A 20,375-nucleotide genomic window follows, 5' to 3' on the forward strand; every position below is an offset into this window, starting at 1 on the left:
TTATGTGACTTTTGCGTTCTCTTCAAAAGATTTACGACAAACACTACATAGGAAAAGCGATGACATCACTCACCTACGAAACCGAAAGCAGCCCGGGCTGAGAGTGAGGGCGGGGGCTGCCCGCGCATGTGAGATCCCAGCCCCGGCGCCAAAGCTGAGAGCGGCATCTGATGTCCCGGGTCCCAGGAGGGGGCCCGGGTGAAGACCAGAGCTGCGGAGGGAGATCGAGGATCGAGACTGACACCCTGGCTGACGAGAGACAGAGACACGGAACACGCTAAAAGAGCCGGTGAGTTTGGGGGGGGGGTGAGGGGGGGGGATGTGTGTGCGTGCGTCTGTCTGTGTGTGTGCCTGCCTGTGCCTGCCTGTGCCTGCGGGTGTGCCTGCCTGCGTGTGTGCCTGCCTGTGCCTGCGTGTGTGCCTGCCTGTGTGTGTGCCTGCGTGTGCATGTGTGCATGTGTTGTGAACAGCCGGCCGGGATCGGAGCGCGTGACCTGATCCGATTCCGGACGGCTACGTGCGCGTGACAGTCTGTTGTCTCTGCCTAGTCCTTGAACGGGAAAAGGACTGAAATGATTACAATAGATCGCTTTGCAACAGCAGGCGCGACCTAAAAACGATTTTCACTTTGTTATGTTATGTTAAAATAAATGTATCAAGCGCGCGTTCACCAAAAGGTTTCATGGCGCTAATCATACAAAAGACTACTGCGAGAGACTAATTTAGCAGGGTTGCCCGAAGCCAAGTTTTCAAGGCCTTTCTAAAGCCCAATAGGCTGTCACAGTTCCTAACTGAGAGTGGGAATGAGTTCCAAAGCCTGGGAGCCAAATAAGAGAACCTACGTCCACCCTGCCTTTTTAGTTTAATTGATGGAGTAGTGAGGAGATGGAGATGAGCGGAACGAAGGTTACGCATGGGGACATGTCTGGTGATCAGGCTGTTAAGGAATTTAGGGCTCGTGCAATGCAATGCTTTAAAGACTATACAGCCCGTCTTAAAAGCAGTGCGTTGTACTATGGGCAGCCTGTGTAGTTTAGACAGTAAAGGCCTGGCCGATTGCCATCTCGGCTGTTTGTAAATCAGTCTCGCTGCCTGATTCTGAATTATTTGAAGGCGGTTAAACATGCCCTGAGGAAGGTCAGTGTAAAGAGAGTTGGAAAAATTGAGACGAGAAAGCACCAAGGCTATTACTACCTGGACCAAAGCTTGGTGTGACAGCAGGTATGCGATTTTCCTTATTTTGCGTAATTGAAAAAGGCTGGTGGAGACCACGGTGCCCACATGTCCCCTCAGTGAGAGATCGGAGTCTATAGTCACCCCTAGACTTTTTACTGATGGGGAAGGGACAGGAGGAGGGCCTAGTTCGCCCGGCCAAAAATGAGGTCCCCAGCAGGTGGAGCTCTTTCCCGGCAGCACCAGTTCTGTCTTGCCAGGGTTGAGCTTCAATTGATTCAGATCCATCCAGCGTTGAAGATGTAGCATTGTAGCTTGGAATTCGACAACTGCGTTTGGAGAATCCAACTTAAAGACCAGCTGGAGATCAACAGCATAATTGAAAAGAATAGTTCTCATGGCTTTGAGTGAGTGAATCAAAGGACGAATATACAGATTAAACAATAGTGGGGAGAGGGACGAGCCTTGTGGAACTCCACATGGGGTGGAAAAGTTAGGGGCAGTATAGTTCCCAAGACGCACTGCTTGGGGTCTGCCAGTTAGAAAAGACTTTATCCACCTAAAGGCTGTTCCTCGGATGCCAGCTTGTTCGACACGGTGCACTAAGATGTTATGGTCGACCGTGTCGAGTGCAGCCGACAAATCCAGGAGCAGAAGTGCCTGCGGGGTCCCCATGTCAGCGTTGGCCCTCAAGGTATCCATCACAGCCAGGATGACTGACACTGTAGAATGAGCAGGCCGAAATCCGGCTTGATTAGGTTCGAGGTAATCAGATTTTTCAATAAACTTGGAGAGGCACCTAGCCACGTGGGCCTCTAAGATTTTTGAGAAAAAGGAGAGAAGGGAAATAGGACGTTAATTAGAGGAATTAGAGGGATCTACTCCTGGCTTCTTAAGAAGAGGGACTAATGTAGCGTTTTTGAAAGCTCTGGGTACTTCTCCTTTACTAAGAGATTCATTAAGGAAGGAGAGGATACTATGAGGTAAGGCTGAAAATATTACCCTCAAGATAGAGGGGGGCAACAGTCTTTAGGAGAGCCCGACTTTACTCAGGACATTAACTCCAGTAGAATGTCGGGGCCTATGATCATGAATTGATTCATAGTAGATGAATTATAAGGATTGTCATCTAAAGGTTTCCCATAGGCTGTGGAGGGAATACTGGCCCTGATGGTTTCTATTTTATCCACAAAGAAGCTGTTCGATGAGTCGGACAGCTTTTGAGTGGGGGCCAGATAGGTTGAAATTCTGTCACTGCTACTGAGGTCATTTACAATCCTAAAAATCTCATGATTTGTTAGGGGCCGTAAGAATCCTTGTGAAAAAGTACGAGGTCTTAGCAGCCAATAAAGCTTTCTTATAGTCCCTGCGAGCTGACAGAGTTGTCTATCTTCGCTAGCGTAACAGTGCCTCCATTTCCTCTCGGACTGACGCAGCAATAATTTTTGTATTTTAAGTTCAGTGGTGAACCATTTATGTCTGGCCCGTGAGAATTTAATAAGCGCGGCATGGATATCACTGGCCGCCAATAGCCAGTAGGTGATATTTATTTCCATGGAATCAACATTAGAGTTAGAATTAGCAGTGGGGAGGGAACTAGCCAGTGTATCGATAAATTCCTGGGTGTCGAGTGTTCTCCACTTTCTGGTCAGGCCTCCTGCTACCTTCGGAGTCTTTACCCTACCATTAAAGGTGGCTGTGAATTCGATTAAAAATGATGGTCCGACCATATGCACGACTTTCTGTGTTTACTGTATATGCCTGAGGTTGTTACAGTTATGTAGTTTTAGCCTGCCTGTAATTGCATATTTTATCACCTGTGTGGTGTTTTAAATTTGTGGTGTTCCCTGCCCATGATTGCCTCAATTTAGTGTGTTGAATTGTGCGCTTTGCAGTCCAACCTCTGTAGTTTGTCCCTCTCATTCCTTGGTGACAATTCTGTTTTCCCTCAAAAATTTCTCCTTTGCTCTGTGCTAAGACCTGTATGTTAAAACAGTGCACTCCCAGCCACCATTTTGTGTTCACAATTAGTGAGGCCCTTACCTGCTGAAGTCCAAAGTGTGGATTGAACCTGTCTGTCTCCTAGGAGATTCTGAACAGGAGAAGCAGCTTCCAACTCCTTGGCCGGCAAACCTTGTCTGAGGTCGCTGGGACCTTATATGGTCTGCTAGTGGTTGGTACATGTCTACACTGATTGGTGGCTGTATCTGGTGTTTCCATTGGATTAGGGGTTGTATCTGGTGTTTCTATTGGATTAGGGTTAATGTCCTCATCGGTTAGGTATTTGAGGGTTCTGATGGTTTCTGGGTCTGTGATTCAATCATAGTAGGGTTGGGACTAGGGCTAGGGTTAGGCTTTCTATTGGAAGTAGGGACTAGGACTACCTGTGCCATTGGTTGCATGGACTTGTTTTGGGACTACTGGTAAGGCTAGGGCCTTTATTGGACGTGGAGATCAGGGTTTTTGAACTGATTGGGTGCTAAGATTGCTGTAAGGTTCTGGTCTCCTATTGGTTCCTAGATTTTAGGGCGAGTGTTGTGATTGGATAGTGTTATGTCTAGGGTTCCCATTGGCAGAAGTGGTCACCTGATTACTAGGGCTATAAAAAAGGCCAGGCTTAGGGCGTCTCAGCCCAGGCGGAGAGGCTAAGGGCAAAGAGGAGAAGGGCAGTTGCCTGTTTGATCCTGTTCGAGACTGGTCAGGATTAGGGCCAGAAATGCTGCACTTTTTCTCATTCAGCAATACCCACCCACACCATCCACATCCACAAACAGAGCAACAGACTCACACCCAATGTACACCACGCACAACACTATGCATAGATTAATGTACCAACCTGCACTACAAACTCAACCAAACCACATCTACACACCCTACTATCCCAACTACCACACATATCCACCATCACCTACAAACAGTATACACAACTCTATCCTATACCACTAACCAATACACTCATCACTAACTTCTACCGTAATAACACTAACGCACAACACACACACTGCACACCACCACATTTAGTAACTCTTGCAAAACATATACGTTCAATGTAATTATGGATCTATACATTTATCACTTTCTTCTAATTTAGCATTTCCCATGCACTACCCTATTTCTCAGCCTATACTTCGCTCAATATATCTTCTAGCCCAACCTTCTGACTCATCTCAAACTTCTTCTACTACTCCTTCCAATGCACTACCCTATCTCTCATCCTATACATCTATCAATATATCCTCTACATCCACTCTCTCACTTATCCCAAACCCCATACTACTACTATGATTGCCAAAATAACCCTTTCTAGACTCTCTCCTACTCTACCCCTCCTTGTATCATCTGACACCTCTTTTACTATACCGATCCCCTAAAATAAACCTTTCTAACCTCTTTCCTGAGTCCTCCCCCCAAACCTCCTTTTTACTCATCCAAAAACCTCCTCCTATTGCTATGACCTAAAAAAAAAAAATCTTTCACTCTTTTATCCCTCCACTATCCTTTCAATCGAAATTATCAGACTAACATGTTCACTTCTCAAATTCCATATTAAACTATACTAATATACTACCCACATAACTGAATAACATATCCACTACTCAAATTACTTCATATTTTTTTTTTGACTATACTAATTTTCAACAGTAATCCTTTATGGGTTCCAAATCCAAATAACTGACTAACCTATCCACCACTTAAAATGTACTTGCATGTTTCACTGTACTAATTTAACACTAATCCTCTATGGGTCCCAGAGTAGCGTGCTACTCGCCGAAAAAGCGATTAGACGCCTCGTCAGGGGTAGTACGCGCTATATAATTGCAATTACAATACAATACAATAAGATGCACGCTTACCGTGTGTGGAGAGGGGTGCAGATTGCACTACTACAGGAGACGCACCTCACAAAACAAAGAGGGGGAGGTTCTACAGAGAAGATGGCGGAGATAGGTGTTCTGTACAGCTTATTCGGCCTTTGCTAGGGGTACTTTAGTTTGGATTCGTGTAGGGGTTCCATTTTAGAGTACTAGACAGCTGATTGTGCCGGACGGGAGGTACGTGTTGGTTGCAGGGGGGCGCCTTAACGGCAGGAACATTGTGTTGGGCAGTATCTATACCCCTAACATAGATCAGGCTGCATTTTTTTCGCGTCTCTCAAGGCAGCTGGCGACCATGCTAACAGGGTCGGTATTACAGGGGGGAGACTTCAATTGTACTGAGGACGTTGACCTGAACCACTCGCATCCCCCTCTTGCGGATGCCCCAGCGACCAGGCTAGCGGCAAAAAGACGAATGTGGCGGAACCAGTAGAGACTAACGGACACTTGGAGGGCTTCTCATCCAGGGGAAACGGACTACTCTTATTTCTCTTCAGTGCATGACTTACATGTTCCCCTAGATTCCATTCTTAGTTCGCTGGACGTGCATGGAGGGATTGTCCACAGTGAATACTTAACTAGAACGATATCAGACCATAATCCCCTGGTTACGGGGTCGCCCCGCTATTCCGACTTGGCGGCTGCGGCTGGAGGCATTGAAAAATCCAGTGTTTCAGGGCACAATAGGCGCAGCGATAGAGGAGTATTTCAGGGCAAGTGCTGGGTCGGCAACAAGTCCACTAGTAGAACGGGATGCTTTAAGGCGGTGATCAGGGGGCGCTGAATTGGGGAAGTGGTGGGAGTGAGGAGGGTACTGTTACAGGAGGTCCAAAGTGCACAACCTGACAAGCAGGATGATCTCATTGCGGGTCGTGAGGCTCTGGCGGTACAAATAGAACGATTATGATGCTTTGACTATAAGACTTTGCTTTGACTACAAGGCTTACACTGCTCAGGCGCATGCCGACCAAGACAAATCTGGAGCACTACTGGCATGGCTGGCCAATCCAGCGACGAGGGGGATGTCGATATTGGAGTTGAGGGATCCGGGTGGTGACGCAGTGTATACTCAGTGTGCAATTAATGAGCAATTACTGTGGTACTATACGGGGCTCTACCAGAGTAAGCTTGCCCCAGGGCTCCTGGGCGATGGAGATTTCCTGACTGCTGTGGAACTCCCCAGGATTGAGGAAGAGGCGTCTCTCAAGGCAGCTGGCGACCATGCTACAGGGGGGAGACTTCAATTGTACTGAGGACTTTGACCTGAACCGCTCGCATCCCCCTCTTGCGGATGCCCCAGCGACCAGGCTAGCGGCAAAAAGACGAATGTGGCGGAACCAGTAGAGACTAACGGACACTTGGAGGGCTTCTCATCCAGGGGAAACGGACTACTCTTATTTCTCTTCAGTGCATGACTTACATGTTCCCCTAGATTCCATTCTTAGTTCGCTGGACGTGCATGGAGGGATTGTCCACAGTGAATACTTAACTAGAACGATATCAGACCATAATCCGCTGGTTACGGGGTCGCCCCGCTATTCCGACTTGGCGGCTGCGGCTGGAGGCATTGAAAAATCCAGTGTTTCAGGGCACAATAGGCGCAGCGATAGAGGACTTTTTCAGGGCAAGTGCTGGGTCGGCAACAAGTCCACTAGTAGAATGGGATGCTTTTAAGGCGGTGATCAGGGGGCGCTGCATTGGGGGAGTGGTGGGAGTGAGGAGGGTACTGTTACAGGAGGTCCAAAGTGCACAACCTGACAAGCAAGATGATCTCATTGCGGGCCGTGAGGCTCTGGCGGTACAAATAGAACGATTATGATGCTTTGACTATAAACCTTTGCTTTGACTATAAGGCTTACACTGCTCAGGCGCATGCCGACCAAGACCAATCTGGAGCACTACTGGCATGGCTGGCCAATCAAGCGCCGAGGGGGATGTCGATATTGGAGTTGAGGGATCCGGGTGGTGACGCAGTGTATACTCAGTGTGCCATTAATGAGCAATTACTGTCGTACTATATGGGGCTCTACCAGAGTAAGCTTGCCCCAGGGCTCCTGGGCGATGGAGATTTCCTGACTGCTGTGGAACTCCCCAATATTGAGGAAGAGGAGGAACTTGGCAGGGATATTGAGGTGAGGAAAGTTCGTAGCGCCATCAAGCACATGGCTAGATACAAGACGCCGGGGACCGATGGGCTTCCCATGGAATTCTACTCTGCATACATCGACTCACTGGCCCCGCGCTTGGTAGCCCTGTATTATAGAGCCTGACAGGAAGGTGTCCTCATGGCCTCTAGGCGAGAGGCAACAATTGTCACCCTTCTGAAACCGGGAAAACCGGCCTGGGATCGGACCTCTTACAGGTCACTGGCCATACTCAACTTGGATCACAAGATACTGAGCCGTGTGTTGGCTAGTAGATTGCGTACCCATATGTCAACCTTAATACACTTGGACCAGGCCGGGTTCATTCCGTCTCAGAATACAGCGATGAATGTTCGGAAACTCCTACGCATTTTAGGGGCCGATACTTATTACAAGGAAGAGGCCTGTATTTTCACGGTCGACATGGAGAAGGCTTTTGATAGCCTGGAATGGCCGTATCTTTTTAATGTTTTGAGGGTATTTGGTTTGGGGGACCGATTTGTGGTGTGGACGGCGATCTTGTACAATAATTCCACTGCCAGGGTCAAGACAGGGGGACTGATCTCCGCTACCTGTCCAGTGGATAGGGGTACAAGACAGGGGTGACTGCGGTCCCCCCTGTTATTTGCTTGGCACTGGAGCCCATGGCCCCATGGCGGTCCATGCCAGGACGGGTAGACATTATCAGGGGCTGCTAGTAGACGGTCAGGTGCAGCAAATAGACCTTTATGCAGACGATCTGCTTTTGTTCCTAGCCAACTCGGGTGAAGCGTTTCGGAGCGCTAAAGACTTGTTAAGCACACGGGGAGGATTGCGGGGCTCCGGGTCAATTGGGCCAAATCATGTCTGTTCCCTGCCAGTCCTGGAAGAGTTTATATGCAGAGTGTGGAGGGGGTTTCATGGGAGTCCAATTGCTTGCCGTATCTGGGGACTCGAAGCTGCCACGACCCCGCGGATCTCCTGGAGGGTAATGTAGGGAGAGCGGTGCACAGAGTTAAGAGCTGCTTTGAATTCTGGGTGACACTCCCGCTGTCTGTACCAAGGGTTCTGTGTAGGGTTTTCACGTATACAGGAAGATTGGCGCCTGGCTGATAGCTGTAGGAATTTAGCGAAAAAGCAACAGTAATGACACGGTGCTACAAGGTCAGAGGAGACCCCAAAACCTCTGCAAGGAGTGGCAAGGGCCCACACCCGGTGAATACAACAAAAGTCCTGTGCACACCTCAAAGAAAACAACCAGCCGACACGTGTTTCGTCAAGCGGGTAGTTAACCCGTGACTCTTCAGGGCTGTGTTAAGTCATAGGGTAAAGATTTGTTAGGCCAGTGATGCTTCCAACCCGGCGTAAAGCGTAATGGTAAAGTATCAGCGCAGGTGCCTCACTGAATGCGCAGGGTGACGGGCGGGTAGATCCGTCCAACCAGGGATCTATGGTTGTGAAGCAGGAGAGACGGGTGGTGTCTTTCTCGGAGTTGGAGTCGAACTCCGAGGAAGACACCACCCAATACTTTACCCTATGACTTAACACAGCCCTGAAGAGTCACTGGTTAACTACCCGCTTGACGAAACACGTGACGGCTGGTTGTTTTCTTTGACGTCATCCTTCCAGAAAGGAAGGTCCAAATACATTTCCAATTTTGAAAACTATTCAAGTGTGTCCACCTCTCGTGGGGCCTGTTGGGCTTTGCAATGCCAGGCCAACGAGGAGCAGCCTGATGATGAAGCATGACACCCCTTGAGGTGTGTGGGGGCCCTTGCTCCTATAGGAGCTACTCCCCATCTGTCCTCCTCTCTTTTTGGCACATGGAATACAACCTCCCCCCCTAATCCCAACATGTTGCCGCAATTAGGAGCTGCATAACCTGCCTAGTTATTTCTACTGACACATAGGGGAACGTATACTGGACCTGTCAAGCCCAAGTCCCTTTCTTTGTGAATTTTACCCAGATGGGTCAGCTCAGCCAGATAAGCACAAATAGTCTGCAGCAAATGCCATAGTTCAGAGGAAATCTGAAGGATTAGAATAGAACATTTGTGGATACAAAGACACAAAACAGAGCGGAAGAGAATAAGAATAATGTTAGGTATCAAACTTAATAGATCTCCTAGCTGACGCTATTTTATTTAAGGCAGAAAGCATTGTACACATATTCATTTCACAGGGATGCAGACTAACAAATAGATCAGTGAAAGCTATATTTAAGCACTAGTGTTTCAGGGAAGTGCTCTGAATCAGTCTGTGGTATTTCAGTGTAATTTTACTGATTTCGCCAATTGCAGCATTTGGAATTTCTTGTAATGTACCGCAATGTGAAGAGGATATGTTGATGAATAAAATCCAAGAAGTATTTAGCAAAACTAGTTGATCTGGCTTTTATTTAGTGAAACACCCTTCAGCTAGGTTTGCAAAACATAAATACCACACAGACACATAGTGAGATGAATGAAGCATGATGGCAGAAAGATAATTTCTGACAGCCTGCCCTGAAATATGGCTTTTGCATATTACAAGTTAAAAATGTGAGCATTGTATATCAGTGGGTTAATATCTAAACCTGAGATTTGTGCATGCAGCTCACTAGTTACAGAACAATAGTTTAATTCAAATGCAACACATCTGTTTGCAAACTGCACCTCACAGGTTCTAATCCTAGTATGACCTCTCAGACCCACATTTACTAATTATTTATGTTGCTGTGACACAAACCAGGGGAAAAGTATCATGGTGGGATTTACTTTCCAACACAAATCAACATTTGCAGTGGAAAGTTGCCTATAGTAACCAGATGCGTGGAATTTAATAAAATATCTACTTGTCCACTGGGCAGGTTGCATCATAAATCTCCTTGCCCTGGAACAAAATCCACTTGCCCCGGAACAAAATCCACTTGCCCCTTTGGTGCCATGTAGTGCAGTGACAAATTATGGCAGCAATCTCATTAAATAGGAGCTCTGATATAGCCTCTCTGATTATGCCAGGACTCATACCATAGTAGTGTTTAAATACTTGCCATCCACTTATGTTGCCACGTTTCCGCAGATCTACATGCTGGGGCTGAAGGTAGTACTAAGCAATAGTTCCAGGGTTAGAATGCCATTTTGAGTCCGTGCAACCCTACTAACTTGCATGTTTTGAGGGTTTTCAACAACTCTTCTCTAAACTTTTACCATACTGAGAAATTTTAAAAATGTACTCCTGGCAATGGCAAATGTAAACCTTCTTCCAGAGTTGGGAAAAAAAGTGGTTGAAGGGAAAGTAAACTTGCAAACACTCAGATTTTCGCATGAGCAAATCTACACATGCATATTTGATCGTGCTAAAATGCAGTTGACAAATATTTTCAAGGAGTACTATTTCTTGTCTTACTTCTTTAAATTCTTGGGAATTCATGAAAGCCATATAGCTGCACTTAATGCAAGGAAATATACCATGGGTGCACTTTTGAGACTTTCTTTGATAATTGGGCGCCTAATTTGGTCTGGCGTTGACTGTGTCCTTTTGTGTTTATTAAAATTCTGTCTCTCTCTCTCTCTCTGTATCGGCTGGCTTCACAAGGACCACCAAAGTAGTTTTGTTCAGTGCCAGTAACTACTGTGGCAGTAGGTGCTTTTTGAGACCAAAATCTATTTTTGCTTTTGCCAATGGTTGTTGTAATGGTGAGGGCCCAGCAGCTCTCACACCAATAAAGTTTTACAAAAACCATGCCAAAACAAGTCACACATTGACAAAACTAAAAAGCTGACCACAAATTCCAGACCTAGTGGATTTGTAAATGCTTGTTTATTTTTGTTTCCTATAATCTTATTGAAACTGGCTTCACTGATTTTCCATTATAAATATTTTTGGGAAATACTAGCATGCATCACATGTTACTAAATGAGGCTGCAAGGAAATGTTATCTGCAATTTTACAGTAGTTTAGCAAAATGTTTTTTTTCCTGCTTTCAAGTTTTTGCTCACTTTGCCACTGGATTCAAGCAAGCCCGGCTGAAGACGACTGTAATGCCAGAAACCGTTTCTGGGAAGCTTGATTCCGGTCCAGGGAAGACATGGCTTGGCAGTTCGGGCTGGACTGTTCCCATGAGGCACAAGGTCAGACTGATTTGCATATCGCCATGTCTGAACTGGAGTGGCGGAGTGAGCTAAAGAACGACGATGGATTAACCCCTTCAGTGCTGCGAACGTCCAACGGTTGTCGCGTGCACTACCTCCCCAGTGCTGCGCACGACCATTGGACGTCCATTCAGCACTAGTTCCAATGGACAGCGCAGCACTGGGGAGGGATATTTGCGCCGCATCAGAGGGGTTAAACCCAGATCAGTTGACTGGGGGTGAGTGTTTGTATTGTCAACGCTCCGTCCATCATCCCATTTGGTTTTTCTTTGTTCGCCCTAAGTTGGCAGGGTATGCTCAGACGTGAGTCCCTTGTTCACTTTGCCACTGGATTCAAGCAAGCCCGGCTGAAGACGGCTGTAATGCCAGAAACCGGTCCTGGGAAGCTTGATTCCAGTCCAGGGAAGACATGGCTTGGCAGTTCGGGCTTGACTGTTCCCATGAGGCACAGGGTCGGACTGATTTGCATATCGCCATGTCTGAACTGGAGTGGCGGAGTGAGCTAAAGAACGACGATGGATTAACCCCTTCAGTGCTGCGAACGTCCAACGGTTGTCGCGTGCACTACCTCCCCAGTGCTGCGCACGACCATTGGACGTCCATTCAGCACTAGTTCCAATGGACAGCGCAGCACTGGGGAGGGATATTTGCGCCGCATCAGAGGGGTTAAACCCAGATCAGTTGACTGGGGGTGAGTGTTTGTATTGTCAACGCTCCGTCCATCATCCCATTTGGTTTTTCTTTGTTCGCCCTAAGTTGGCAGGGTATGCTCAGACGTGAGTCCCTTGTTCACTTTGCCACTGGATTCAAGCAAGCCCGGCTGAAGACGGCTGTAATGCCAGAAACCGGTCCTGGGAAGCTTGATTCCAGTCCAGGGAAGACATGGCTTGGCAGTTCGGGCTTGACTGTTCCCATGAGGCACAGGGTCGGACTGATTTGCATATGGCCATGTCTGAACTGGGGTGGCGGAGTGAGCTAAAGAACGGTGATGGATTAAACCCAGATCAATTGACTGGGGGTGAGTGTTTGTGTTGTCAACACTCCATCCATCATCCCCTTTGATTTTTCAAGTTTTTATGAACTTGTTATTTTTAAAGCAAAGAATCATCAATCCTGCTTTCAAGCTTCTGCAAATATTTGCATCAAATCAGAGAGCATTCTGGAAGCCTTATGCATAGCCTAATATTGCTAAACTTTGAAAATGTGTTTACCCATTTTCATACTGAAACCACTGTCAGTAATGCTCACCCTAATAATAAAGGCTTTCAATTATGAACAGCATTAGCATATGGGCACACATATTACCTTAACTGCAGACAGTGCCCACCCTGATCCATATTGTGGTACTGCACACTGACAGACAAAGGGTTTGTGCTGCAGGGGGTTGGGCCTACTTGTCCCAAGGGCAAAATACACATGAAAACGTGTTGCCGTTGACCACAAACAATATGTCCTAGACTACCAGCGGCTAGGCATCAAGGGGGTGTAACATGGGTTCTACTCTACAAGTTTCAGGCAGCGTAGAAACTTTTGTTGCTGCGTTGGTGTGAAGTTAGTAAATCTGCCCCATAGCAATGCTAGAATGAAAGGCGGCCCGTCTGGATCCCAGATCCGACCGTTATTATTGCGCTGATTCAGGGATCTGTCTGGCCCCAGTGAAATATGCTGAATTTATACCCATGTAATTTGCCAACACTGGGGCATAATTCAGCAGCGATTGCACGTTGTCTGCGAGGAGAAGAAAAATGCAGGCAGCAAGAAGGCTTTCCTACGTAAGGTTCCAGCTGGTCCCAAAACAAAGGGCAAATTTAAGGGGCCATAGGCCCTCCTTTTGCTAGAGCATGATCCTGGCTGGGAGCTATCTGGAGCCTAACACCTAAGTGCCAAAGCAATGTAGGGAAACAAAGGCATACAGCTTGTTATCACTACGCAAGTACTTAAGAGATACTACAATTTGGAGCCAAGTTTTGACTTTGTTCAATTGCTGTATATAAGAGCTATGCAAACACTTTATGATTACCAGATGTATGGTTATATATGAGTATCTACATGAAATCAATTTTAAATAGCCTTTCTTAATTTGATTTACATTTAATTATTTTATAGCGCTTCTCATTGCTGCATAGAGTCTGAGCTATTTACATCAAACGTACACAATATACATTGCCAATAAATCATACAAGTGTGTAAATCAATGTGCAGGATGCTACTACATAAGACATCGAAGGTTTCGAAGTGTACGAGTCACACATTACATTGTCTTTACTGGTAGGGATTATTTGTTAATAGTGCAAGGGCAGGAGAAACACACACTCAGGATTTAAAACGTAGAGCATTGCTTGGGACTGTCTGTACTAATAACATGATCTGTGTGTCAAAAGCAGTGACCTACTTACCTATCTAGATAAAATGAAAACCTGTCATCTGCATTTGCAAGATGAGCTTGGCTGGAGACACATGCTATTTCCGTGCTATTTTATAAGTCAAATCTCTTAATAGACAAAACACAGATCTGGACAAGCAAAGCTCTCTGGGCTTTACTACCTCATGCATTTTTGGTTGCTCACAATTTTTACTACCTCAAGTATTTTGTTTGCTCACAATTGTCACTATTACCTTTACTACCTCATGTATTTTTGGTTGCTCACAATTTTTACTACCTCATGTATTTTGTTTGCTCACAATTGTCACTATTACCTTATGTAAGTAACGTATGCTTTTGTAATCTGCTCTTTTGTAATGTTTCTCATTATGTTTCATTTCTGTTCCTAATGTGAAGCGCTCTGACGCCTTCGGGTAAAGTCCGCGCTATATAAAAATACATAAATAAATAAATAAACAGCTGTCATAACCCCACAAAATATTGTGAGATACAGCCTTTGCCACCCATTTAGTCAGAACAGATTTATTTCCCCGCTTCTCCTTGTTGACCATTTCTTTGAGGCAGAGATTTTTAAATAATAAATGTTTACATTGACTGTCAGACTGCTTTTCACGACTCCGCCCCCTTTTTATTGCCAAGCACTGAATTCCAATGTATTAAAGTTTTTCCCAATTTCAGCACTGCCCCCTTCCAATTTAAGAGGGTAACCTGAAAATGCCAGGTTAAAATCCCAGTGATGCATCTGAAGAGCCTAAAAGGAGAAATGGAAAACTCACGAATAAACAGTTCACGTTTTGAGGGGGGGTGGCAGGAAGCAGTACCGATCTCCCGGTCCCTGTGAGTATAGAAGGGTTTCTTCGCGCGCCCCTGCCTGCGGATGTGTTTTCAAGCCTATTTTTACTAAAAAACCAGGTCTCCTTATGCTTATGCTCCCGCTGCTCCCCTCTCGTACCTTTCTTCCCGAGCCATTCCAAGAAGCACGACCGGCCCACGTGTGAAAACACCACGCTCCCTAACCCGGAAGTGATAGACGGGCTTGCCGCTGTGATTTCTGGGTAGTTCCCAACAGCGTTTACCGGTTGCCTGGTAACCCGCTCTTGCAGCAAGGCTGGACCATGGCTGCAGACAGTGTAGAAGCTGAAAAAAGCCCTGGAGACGATGGAGGGGTGGCAGCGGAAGGGAGCGCGACTGTCAAGACCAGCCTAGCAGAGCGGAAAAGCGTGGGGGCAGAAGGGATTATGCCAGTCCAAGGAATCCTGGAATTGTATGGGCGCATCCCAACCAATGGGAGCATCGGAGTCGAGAGCGTCGGACTGGAGGGGAGCGTGGTACCCAAGCCCATGAGCCTCTGGGAACGGGTCTGCTTAGGTGAGATGAGGGGTGTGACTGTGAGCCCACCTTGGAGCCCAGAATAGCCGTGACTTCAGAGTGGGGCGGGCATTAGAGAGGGGAGAGCCTGTAGTATGTTGACCCAAAGTCTGTACTGAACTGCTCCCGTGCATCTCTAGGATTATGGATTAAATGAAAGCAAAATTAATGTATGGGCTGTTTCTTCTGAATTAAAGGTGTGCACCTGTTATTGAAATCACACCTGCTGTACGTGCCACAGAGTTAGTTTGGAACGGTCTGTGTTACTGTGCTGCCACATGATGTGATTATACCAGACCCTAAATTTTTCTAGTGTTAGACGAGGAAACTATACTCCTAGGTAGGACATGTAGTGCAGATTTTCCACAGTTTTAATGGGTAGACAATCACGATTTTATTAAAGGGAGACAGGCTAATATTATGCAATGTACCTTTTTATTGCCCTAAAACACAGCAGCAAACAAACACTAGAATTAGAACACATATAAACTGCATATAATCATAGAACATGCAGCCATCTTCCTCTTTTAAACGCTGCTAAATCAACAGAGTCCAAAAAACATAGATCCATCTGCTGGGTCAAAATGTGCAAGCCAGAACTTGTCCCTGACATCCAATTCTTCTTCTTTAACCCAAATAAAAAAAAGTATAAAAAAACATTAAAAACTGTGCGGGTCAGTGGAGGGATAATATTAGCCTCGGTGCCTTTAATAAAATCATGAATTTCTACCCATTAAAACTGTGGAAAATCTGCACTTTATGGCAAAGCCCGGAGGCCAATATTATGCATGTTCAAAGTTCATCTTAAAACTCTTTCCAACACATTTTTCACAGGTTTAAAATAGAATCTTTTAAACGTTGAATCGTTCGGACTATCACCAGCCCTCAAAATACCACTCAAACTACAACCTCTCATAAATGCCTTACTAGCCAAAGCACCGTAACAGAGTGTGCCCCAAAGAAACTCACATCCACACCAGCCTTACACATAACTTCCTTCACCAACCTCGCCAAGGTAGGAGCTGAAACACCCTTAAATGGCTTCCTAACAGAAATTAACAACTGAGAACAACCACTCTGCCTCAATCCTATTGCCCTCTTCTCATATTCTGTTAGACAACTAACCACACACAAATTACTATGCTCCTCCAAAAGAGGATAAAAATAGTCCTAGACATCGTCTTCGTCCTCTTCCTCAACTCAAAACACACACTTTCCAGTTGATAAGATCTAGAAATCACCTCTAAAGCCCTAATATCGGAAACACTCCTAAAAGAGACCAAACACAAAAGCAAAGCCAATTTCCAAGACAAACACTTCAGATCCAAAACCGAATTTGCACTCCAACTGTCCAACTCCTTCAGAACAACTGAAACATCCCACAGAACACCATGCTTTGCTCTTTGAGGGAAACCTACCCGAACGCTCTTAACCAACCTTTTAACCAAGGCATGCTTTCCCAACGGCAAAACATCCGCCAAAACATGCCTTGCTGAAATCGCAGACCTGATTACATTCACAGTACTATATGCCAAGACACTATTATATTGAACCGATAAAAAATTCACAACCTCCATTAGAGGTGCTGATACAGGATCCAAACCCCTTTCAACACACCAACCACACCATTTTCTACATGATGACTTTTAGATCCTTGTTGTCCCTGTAGACCATGATCCCGCAATGAGTTCCGCAGCCTCCTTTGATAGGCCATGCACTTGCCAAACTCTCCTGAAATCAGTCAAGCTATAAGCCTCAACTGACCTGACACTACCAACTCGTAGGAGTTCCCTTGCACATCCAAAATTACTTCTCTGAAATCCGGCAACAATACTGGATCCTCCATCAACAAACTCATCACATCTGGGAACCACACTAGGGCTTTCCAAAATGGTGATACCAGAACTAACTCCGCTTTCTCCCTCCTGACTTTCGTCAACATGCTCTGAATCATTGAGAATGGTGGGAATGCATAATGCCTCCCCACATTCCACTCCTGAAGGAAAGCATCTTTGCCCTTTCACATCCGGATCCGGTTTCCAACTATGTAACTCCATCAGTTGAGTATTCAGTCTGTCTGCAAACACATCCACCTGCAGAGGACCCCACCTCTGCTGTAACCTCTGGAATACCCCCTTGTTCAACATCCAATTGTTCACATCTCTGCGATACCTTGAATTGTTCACATAACGCACCGCCAACAAGTTGTCCATTTTTAACCTACCACAACATTTCACCTGATCCTTCTTGAAACTCTTGATTGCAAACGATCCTACCAGAAGCTCCAGATAGTTTATGTGTAGCTCTCTTTCTTCTTCGACCACTGTCCCCCTGTAGACACTGTGCCACAGCTTGCTCCCCAACCGTGCAGACTTGCATCTGACTCTATCTCTTTCTCTGGTACCTCTCCAAATATAGCCCTTCCATTCCAAGCTTCCAGACTCATTAACTACCAATCCAACTCTTCCTCAGTCTCCTGATTCATCCTCACTTTCTTCGAGTATTTTGCCCTCTGTCTCAAATGAAAAGCTTTCAACTTCTGCAATGCTCTGTAATGAAGGGGGGAGGGAATGATGGCTTGTATCGACGCTGATAACAGACCCAACAGCCGAGTTAACTGCTGCAAAGTAATCCACTCTGCATTCTTCACTCTTTTCACCTCTTTCCATATTTTTTTCACCTTCTACATTGGTAACCTCAACACACATTCCAATGTCTGTATCAGAAAACCTAAAAACTGCATCACTTGCTCGGACTCCACACATGACTTCTTGTTCACCACAAAACTCAGATCCTCCAGAACCTTCACTGCAAACTCCGTCTGCTCCTTTGCCAAAATCCTCTCTTCTGTCATAATTAAAATATCATCCAGATAAACAATTAATCGAATTCCCCCGAACCTCAGCCACACTACCACTGGCCTCATTACCTTGGTAAAACACCAAGGAGCTGACGTCAACCCGAACTGGAGACTTTTGAACCTCCATCTTACTCCCTTCCATCTGAACTGAAGGTAGTCCCTTTGCTCCTCGGACATCGGCATGGTCAGATAAGCATCCTTCAGATCTAAACGGGTCAACCAATCCCCTTTCCTCAGCAAATCCCTCAACATATGTATTCCCTCCATCTTGAAATGGTTGTAACATACCCAATTGTTTAGCTCTCTGAGATGTATTACAGGACTCATTCCTTTCTCCTTCTTCTCCACTAAAAACAAATTGCGTACGAAACAACCTGAAACCATCCTTGCAGGCTCTATCACCCCTTTTGCTTCCAAAGCTTCCACTTCCTTCATTACCAGATCTTCCATCTCTTTCGAAAACCTTAAAATAGTGGGACTCTTTACCTGTACTGGCGTCTGTATAAAATCTACTCAATAACCTACCACTGTTTCAAAGACCCAAGGATCTTGAGTTATTTCTTTCTATCTCAAAACAAACTGGTCTAGTCTGCCGCCCGATTTTACATGGATAGAAATAGGGTCTGGTAAACAACTGCCCTGAAGCACCTCTCGTTCTCCTCTCTGAACGCATGCTTCTCGTCCTGGCCCTCTGTCTCTGTGTGTAGAAACTACCCTGCTCCGTACATGGCTATCCATAGTTCGCTGCATAGTTTACTCCATAGGGCCTAAAACCTCTACCAAAGGAACCCTTGGTAAACCCCTGTCCACGGCCAGGGAATCAACCCCGTATTCTCCCGGCCATTCTAAAAACCTCACGGATATCTTTCTGTGCTTTCTCTAGAGAGTTAAAGGTACCCACGTACCTTGACATGTCCTTTACTAATGTATCCCCGAAGAGCAAACCCTCGCTTTGCTCCCCCAATTCCACGTTAGCCAACTCCGCCAGCTTAGGGTCAATCTTAAATAGGATGTTTTTACGTCTTTCCACACATAGGGCTGCATCAGAATTCCCCAGAAGACAAATCGCCCTCTGCACCCATTGACCCAACTCAACTACATCAATTCCTGTGTTAGAAGAGTGTGCCTCCTCACATAAATCATCAACTATCTTTGTAAGAAGACCAAGCACAACCAGCAGCCTATCTTGGCATCCTTTCAGCCCTTTGTCCAGACCCCTTATTGGATCTGTCCCTGATTTATTCAGAAAGGCCTTCATTTTCGGATCTAACTCTGGCGTATACGCTACTTTGCAGTCCAAACTTGGACTTGGGCACTCTGATCTCAACCTAGTTCTCACCTCTTTTGGAATCTCTCTCCTTATCCAAAAGCTCACATACTTAGCCACATGCTCCGCAGGAGTCCACTGAGGAGACAGATGGTGCTGAATCAAGAGAGGATCAAATATCTCCTCTCCCTGAGGATCTGCAAAATCCCCTAACTCTATCTTAATTTTCTTTTCAGCCACCTTTTCTCTTTTTGAGCGGAACTTCTTCCACGTCCGAATCCTCAAAACTTTTAGTACACGTCAACTCTACATCACCACTAGTAGAGGAGGAATCACAAGCCACCACACTGTGGCTTCTCTTACGGGCCTTTGTTGCACCTCCTTTTGCCTTTATAGCATCATCCATTTGAACCTTATGTTAATTCTCCTTTTCTTTTCCTCTCTGCATGTTTTCTTTTTTGCTTTATTTACGCCCTGACCAGATCCTCCTGCGACAACCTCCACTTCTTCTGTTGTCCAGAACCTCTCATCCTCTCCAGACAACTTTCTAGAGTCCCTTTTCATTGCACACTTCTCCACACCACTCTCAATCTTTTTATCAAGAGGTGCTGACATTTCTTCAAACATCTTCTCCATATATTGCTTCATCCTATCCTCAAATCCTGTCTCACTATTTTCCATCTTGACAAATTGAATTAAAGTTTCCTCACACAAAGTTATCCTATTTATTTATTTTCAATCCACCTATCTCTTTAAATCAACCAAAACAACCTACTAACAACACACCTAGTCTGTTCTTCAACCCAATGTCTTGCACAAAATACTACTCAATAATAAATCCTCACTGCGCTACGAAACAACCTCTTCCTTAACTCCTGACAAAAGTCTGTCAGAAACTGACTCACGTCCTGACAGACTCTACGATATTTGCCCAAAACATGTCCGTTTATTTCCACATTTAATATAAAGGCTTATCCCCAATCATCCAAGATGGTTGCCATATGTAGCGTATACACAGTGGCCTCGTTTGTCCAAAAACTCCCCAAAAATCCTTCTTCGCACTCCACAATACCAGAGTTACAATAGGAAACAGACGCGCTCGAGCACAGCATCCGAACACAGAAGCCTGCTCGAGTGCTCAAACCGATTTGAGTTGCTTTCCGCTACAAACGATCCCACGCACTCTGAGCGTG

At 45.8% G+C, this 20,375-nt stretch overlaps 2 protein-coding genes across 3 annotated transcripts in view; one reads left to right on the forward strand and one right to left on the reverse strand.

Annotated features, from left to right (window-relative positions):
- The window catches only part of KNOP1 (lysine rich nucleolar protein 1), a 102,725-nt gene extending 88,015 nt beyond the window's left edge, over positions 1-14,710 (reverse strand). For both annotated transcript variants that reach the window (XM_086940788.1, XM_086940787.1), the window contains exon 1: positions 14,640-14,710. In XM_086940788.1, the coding sequence (XP_086796914.1) occupies positions 14,640-14,656 (17 nt within the window). In that variant the 5' untranslated portion in view covers positions 14,657-14,710. The remainder of the gene's footprint in view (positions 1-14,639) is intronic.
- Positions 14,711-14,759: 49 nt separating this feature from the next.
- IQCK (IQ motif containing K) overlaps positions 14,760-20,375 on the forward strand; it is a 647,452-nt gene continuing 641,836 nt past the window's right edge. Inside the window, exon 1 of the mRNA XM_086940789.1 lies at positions 14,760-15,055. Coding sequence (XP_086796915.1) covers positions 14,803-15,055 — 253 coding nt within the window. The 5' untranslated portion in view covers positions 14,760-14,802. The remainder of the gene's footprint in view (positions 15,056-20,375) is intronic.

The sequence above is a fragment of the Lissotriton vulgaris genome, chromosome 10 (genome assembly GCF_964263255.1).
Source record: "Lissotriton vulgaris chromosome 10, aLisVul1.2, whole genome shotgun sequence".
Classification (NCBI taxonomy): Eukaryota; Metazoa; Chordata; class Amphibia; order Caudata; family Salamandridae; genus Lissotriton; species Lissotriton vulgaris.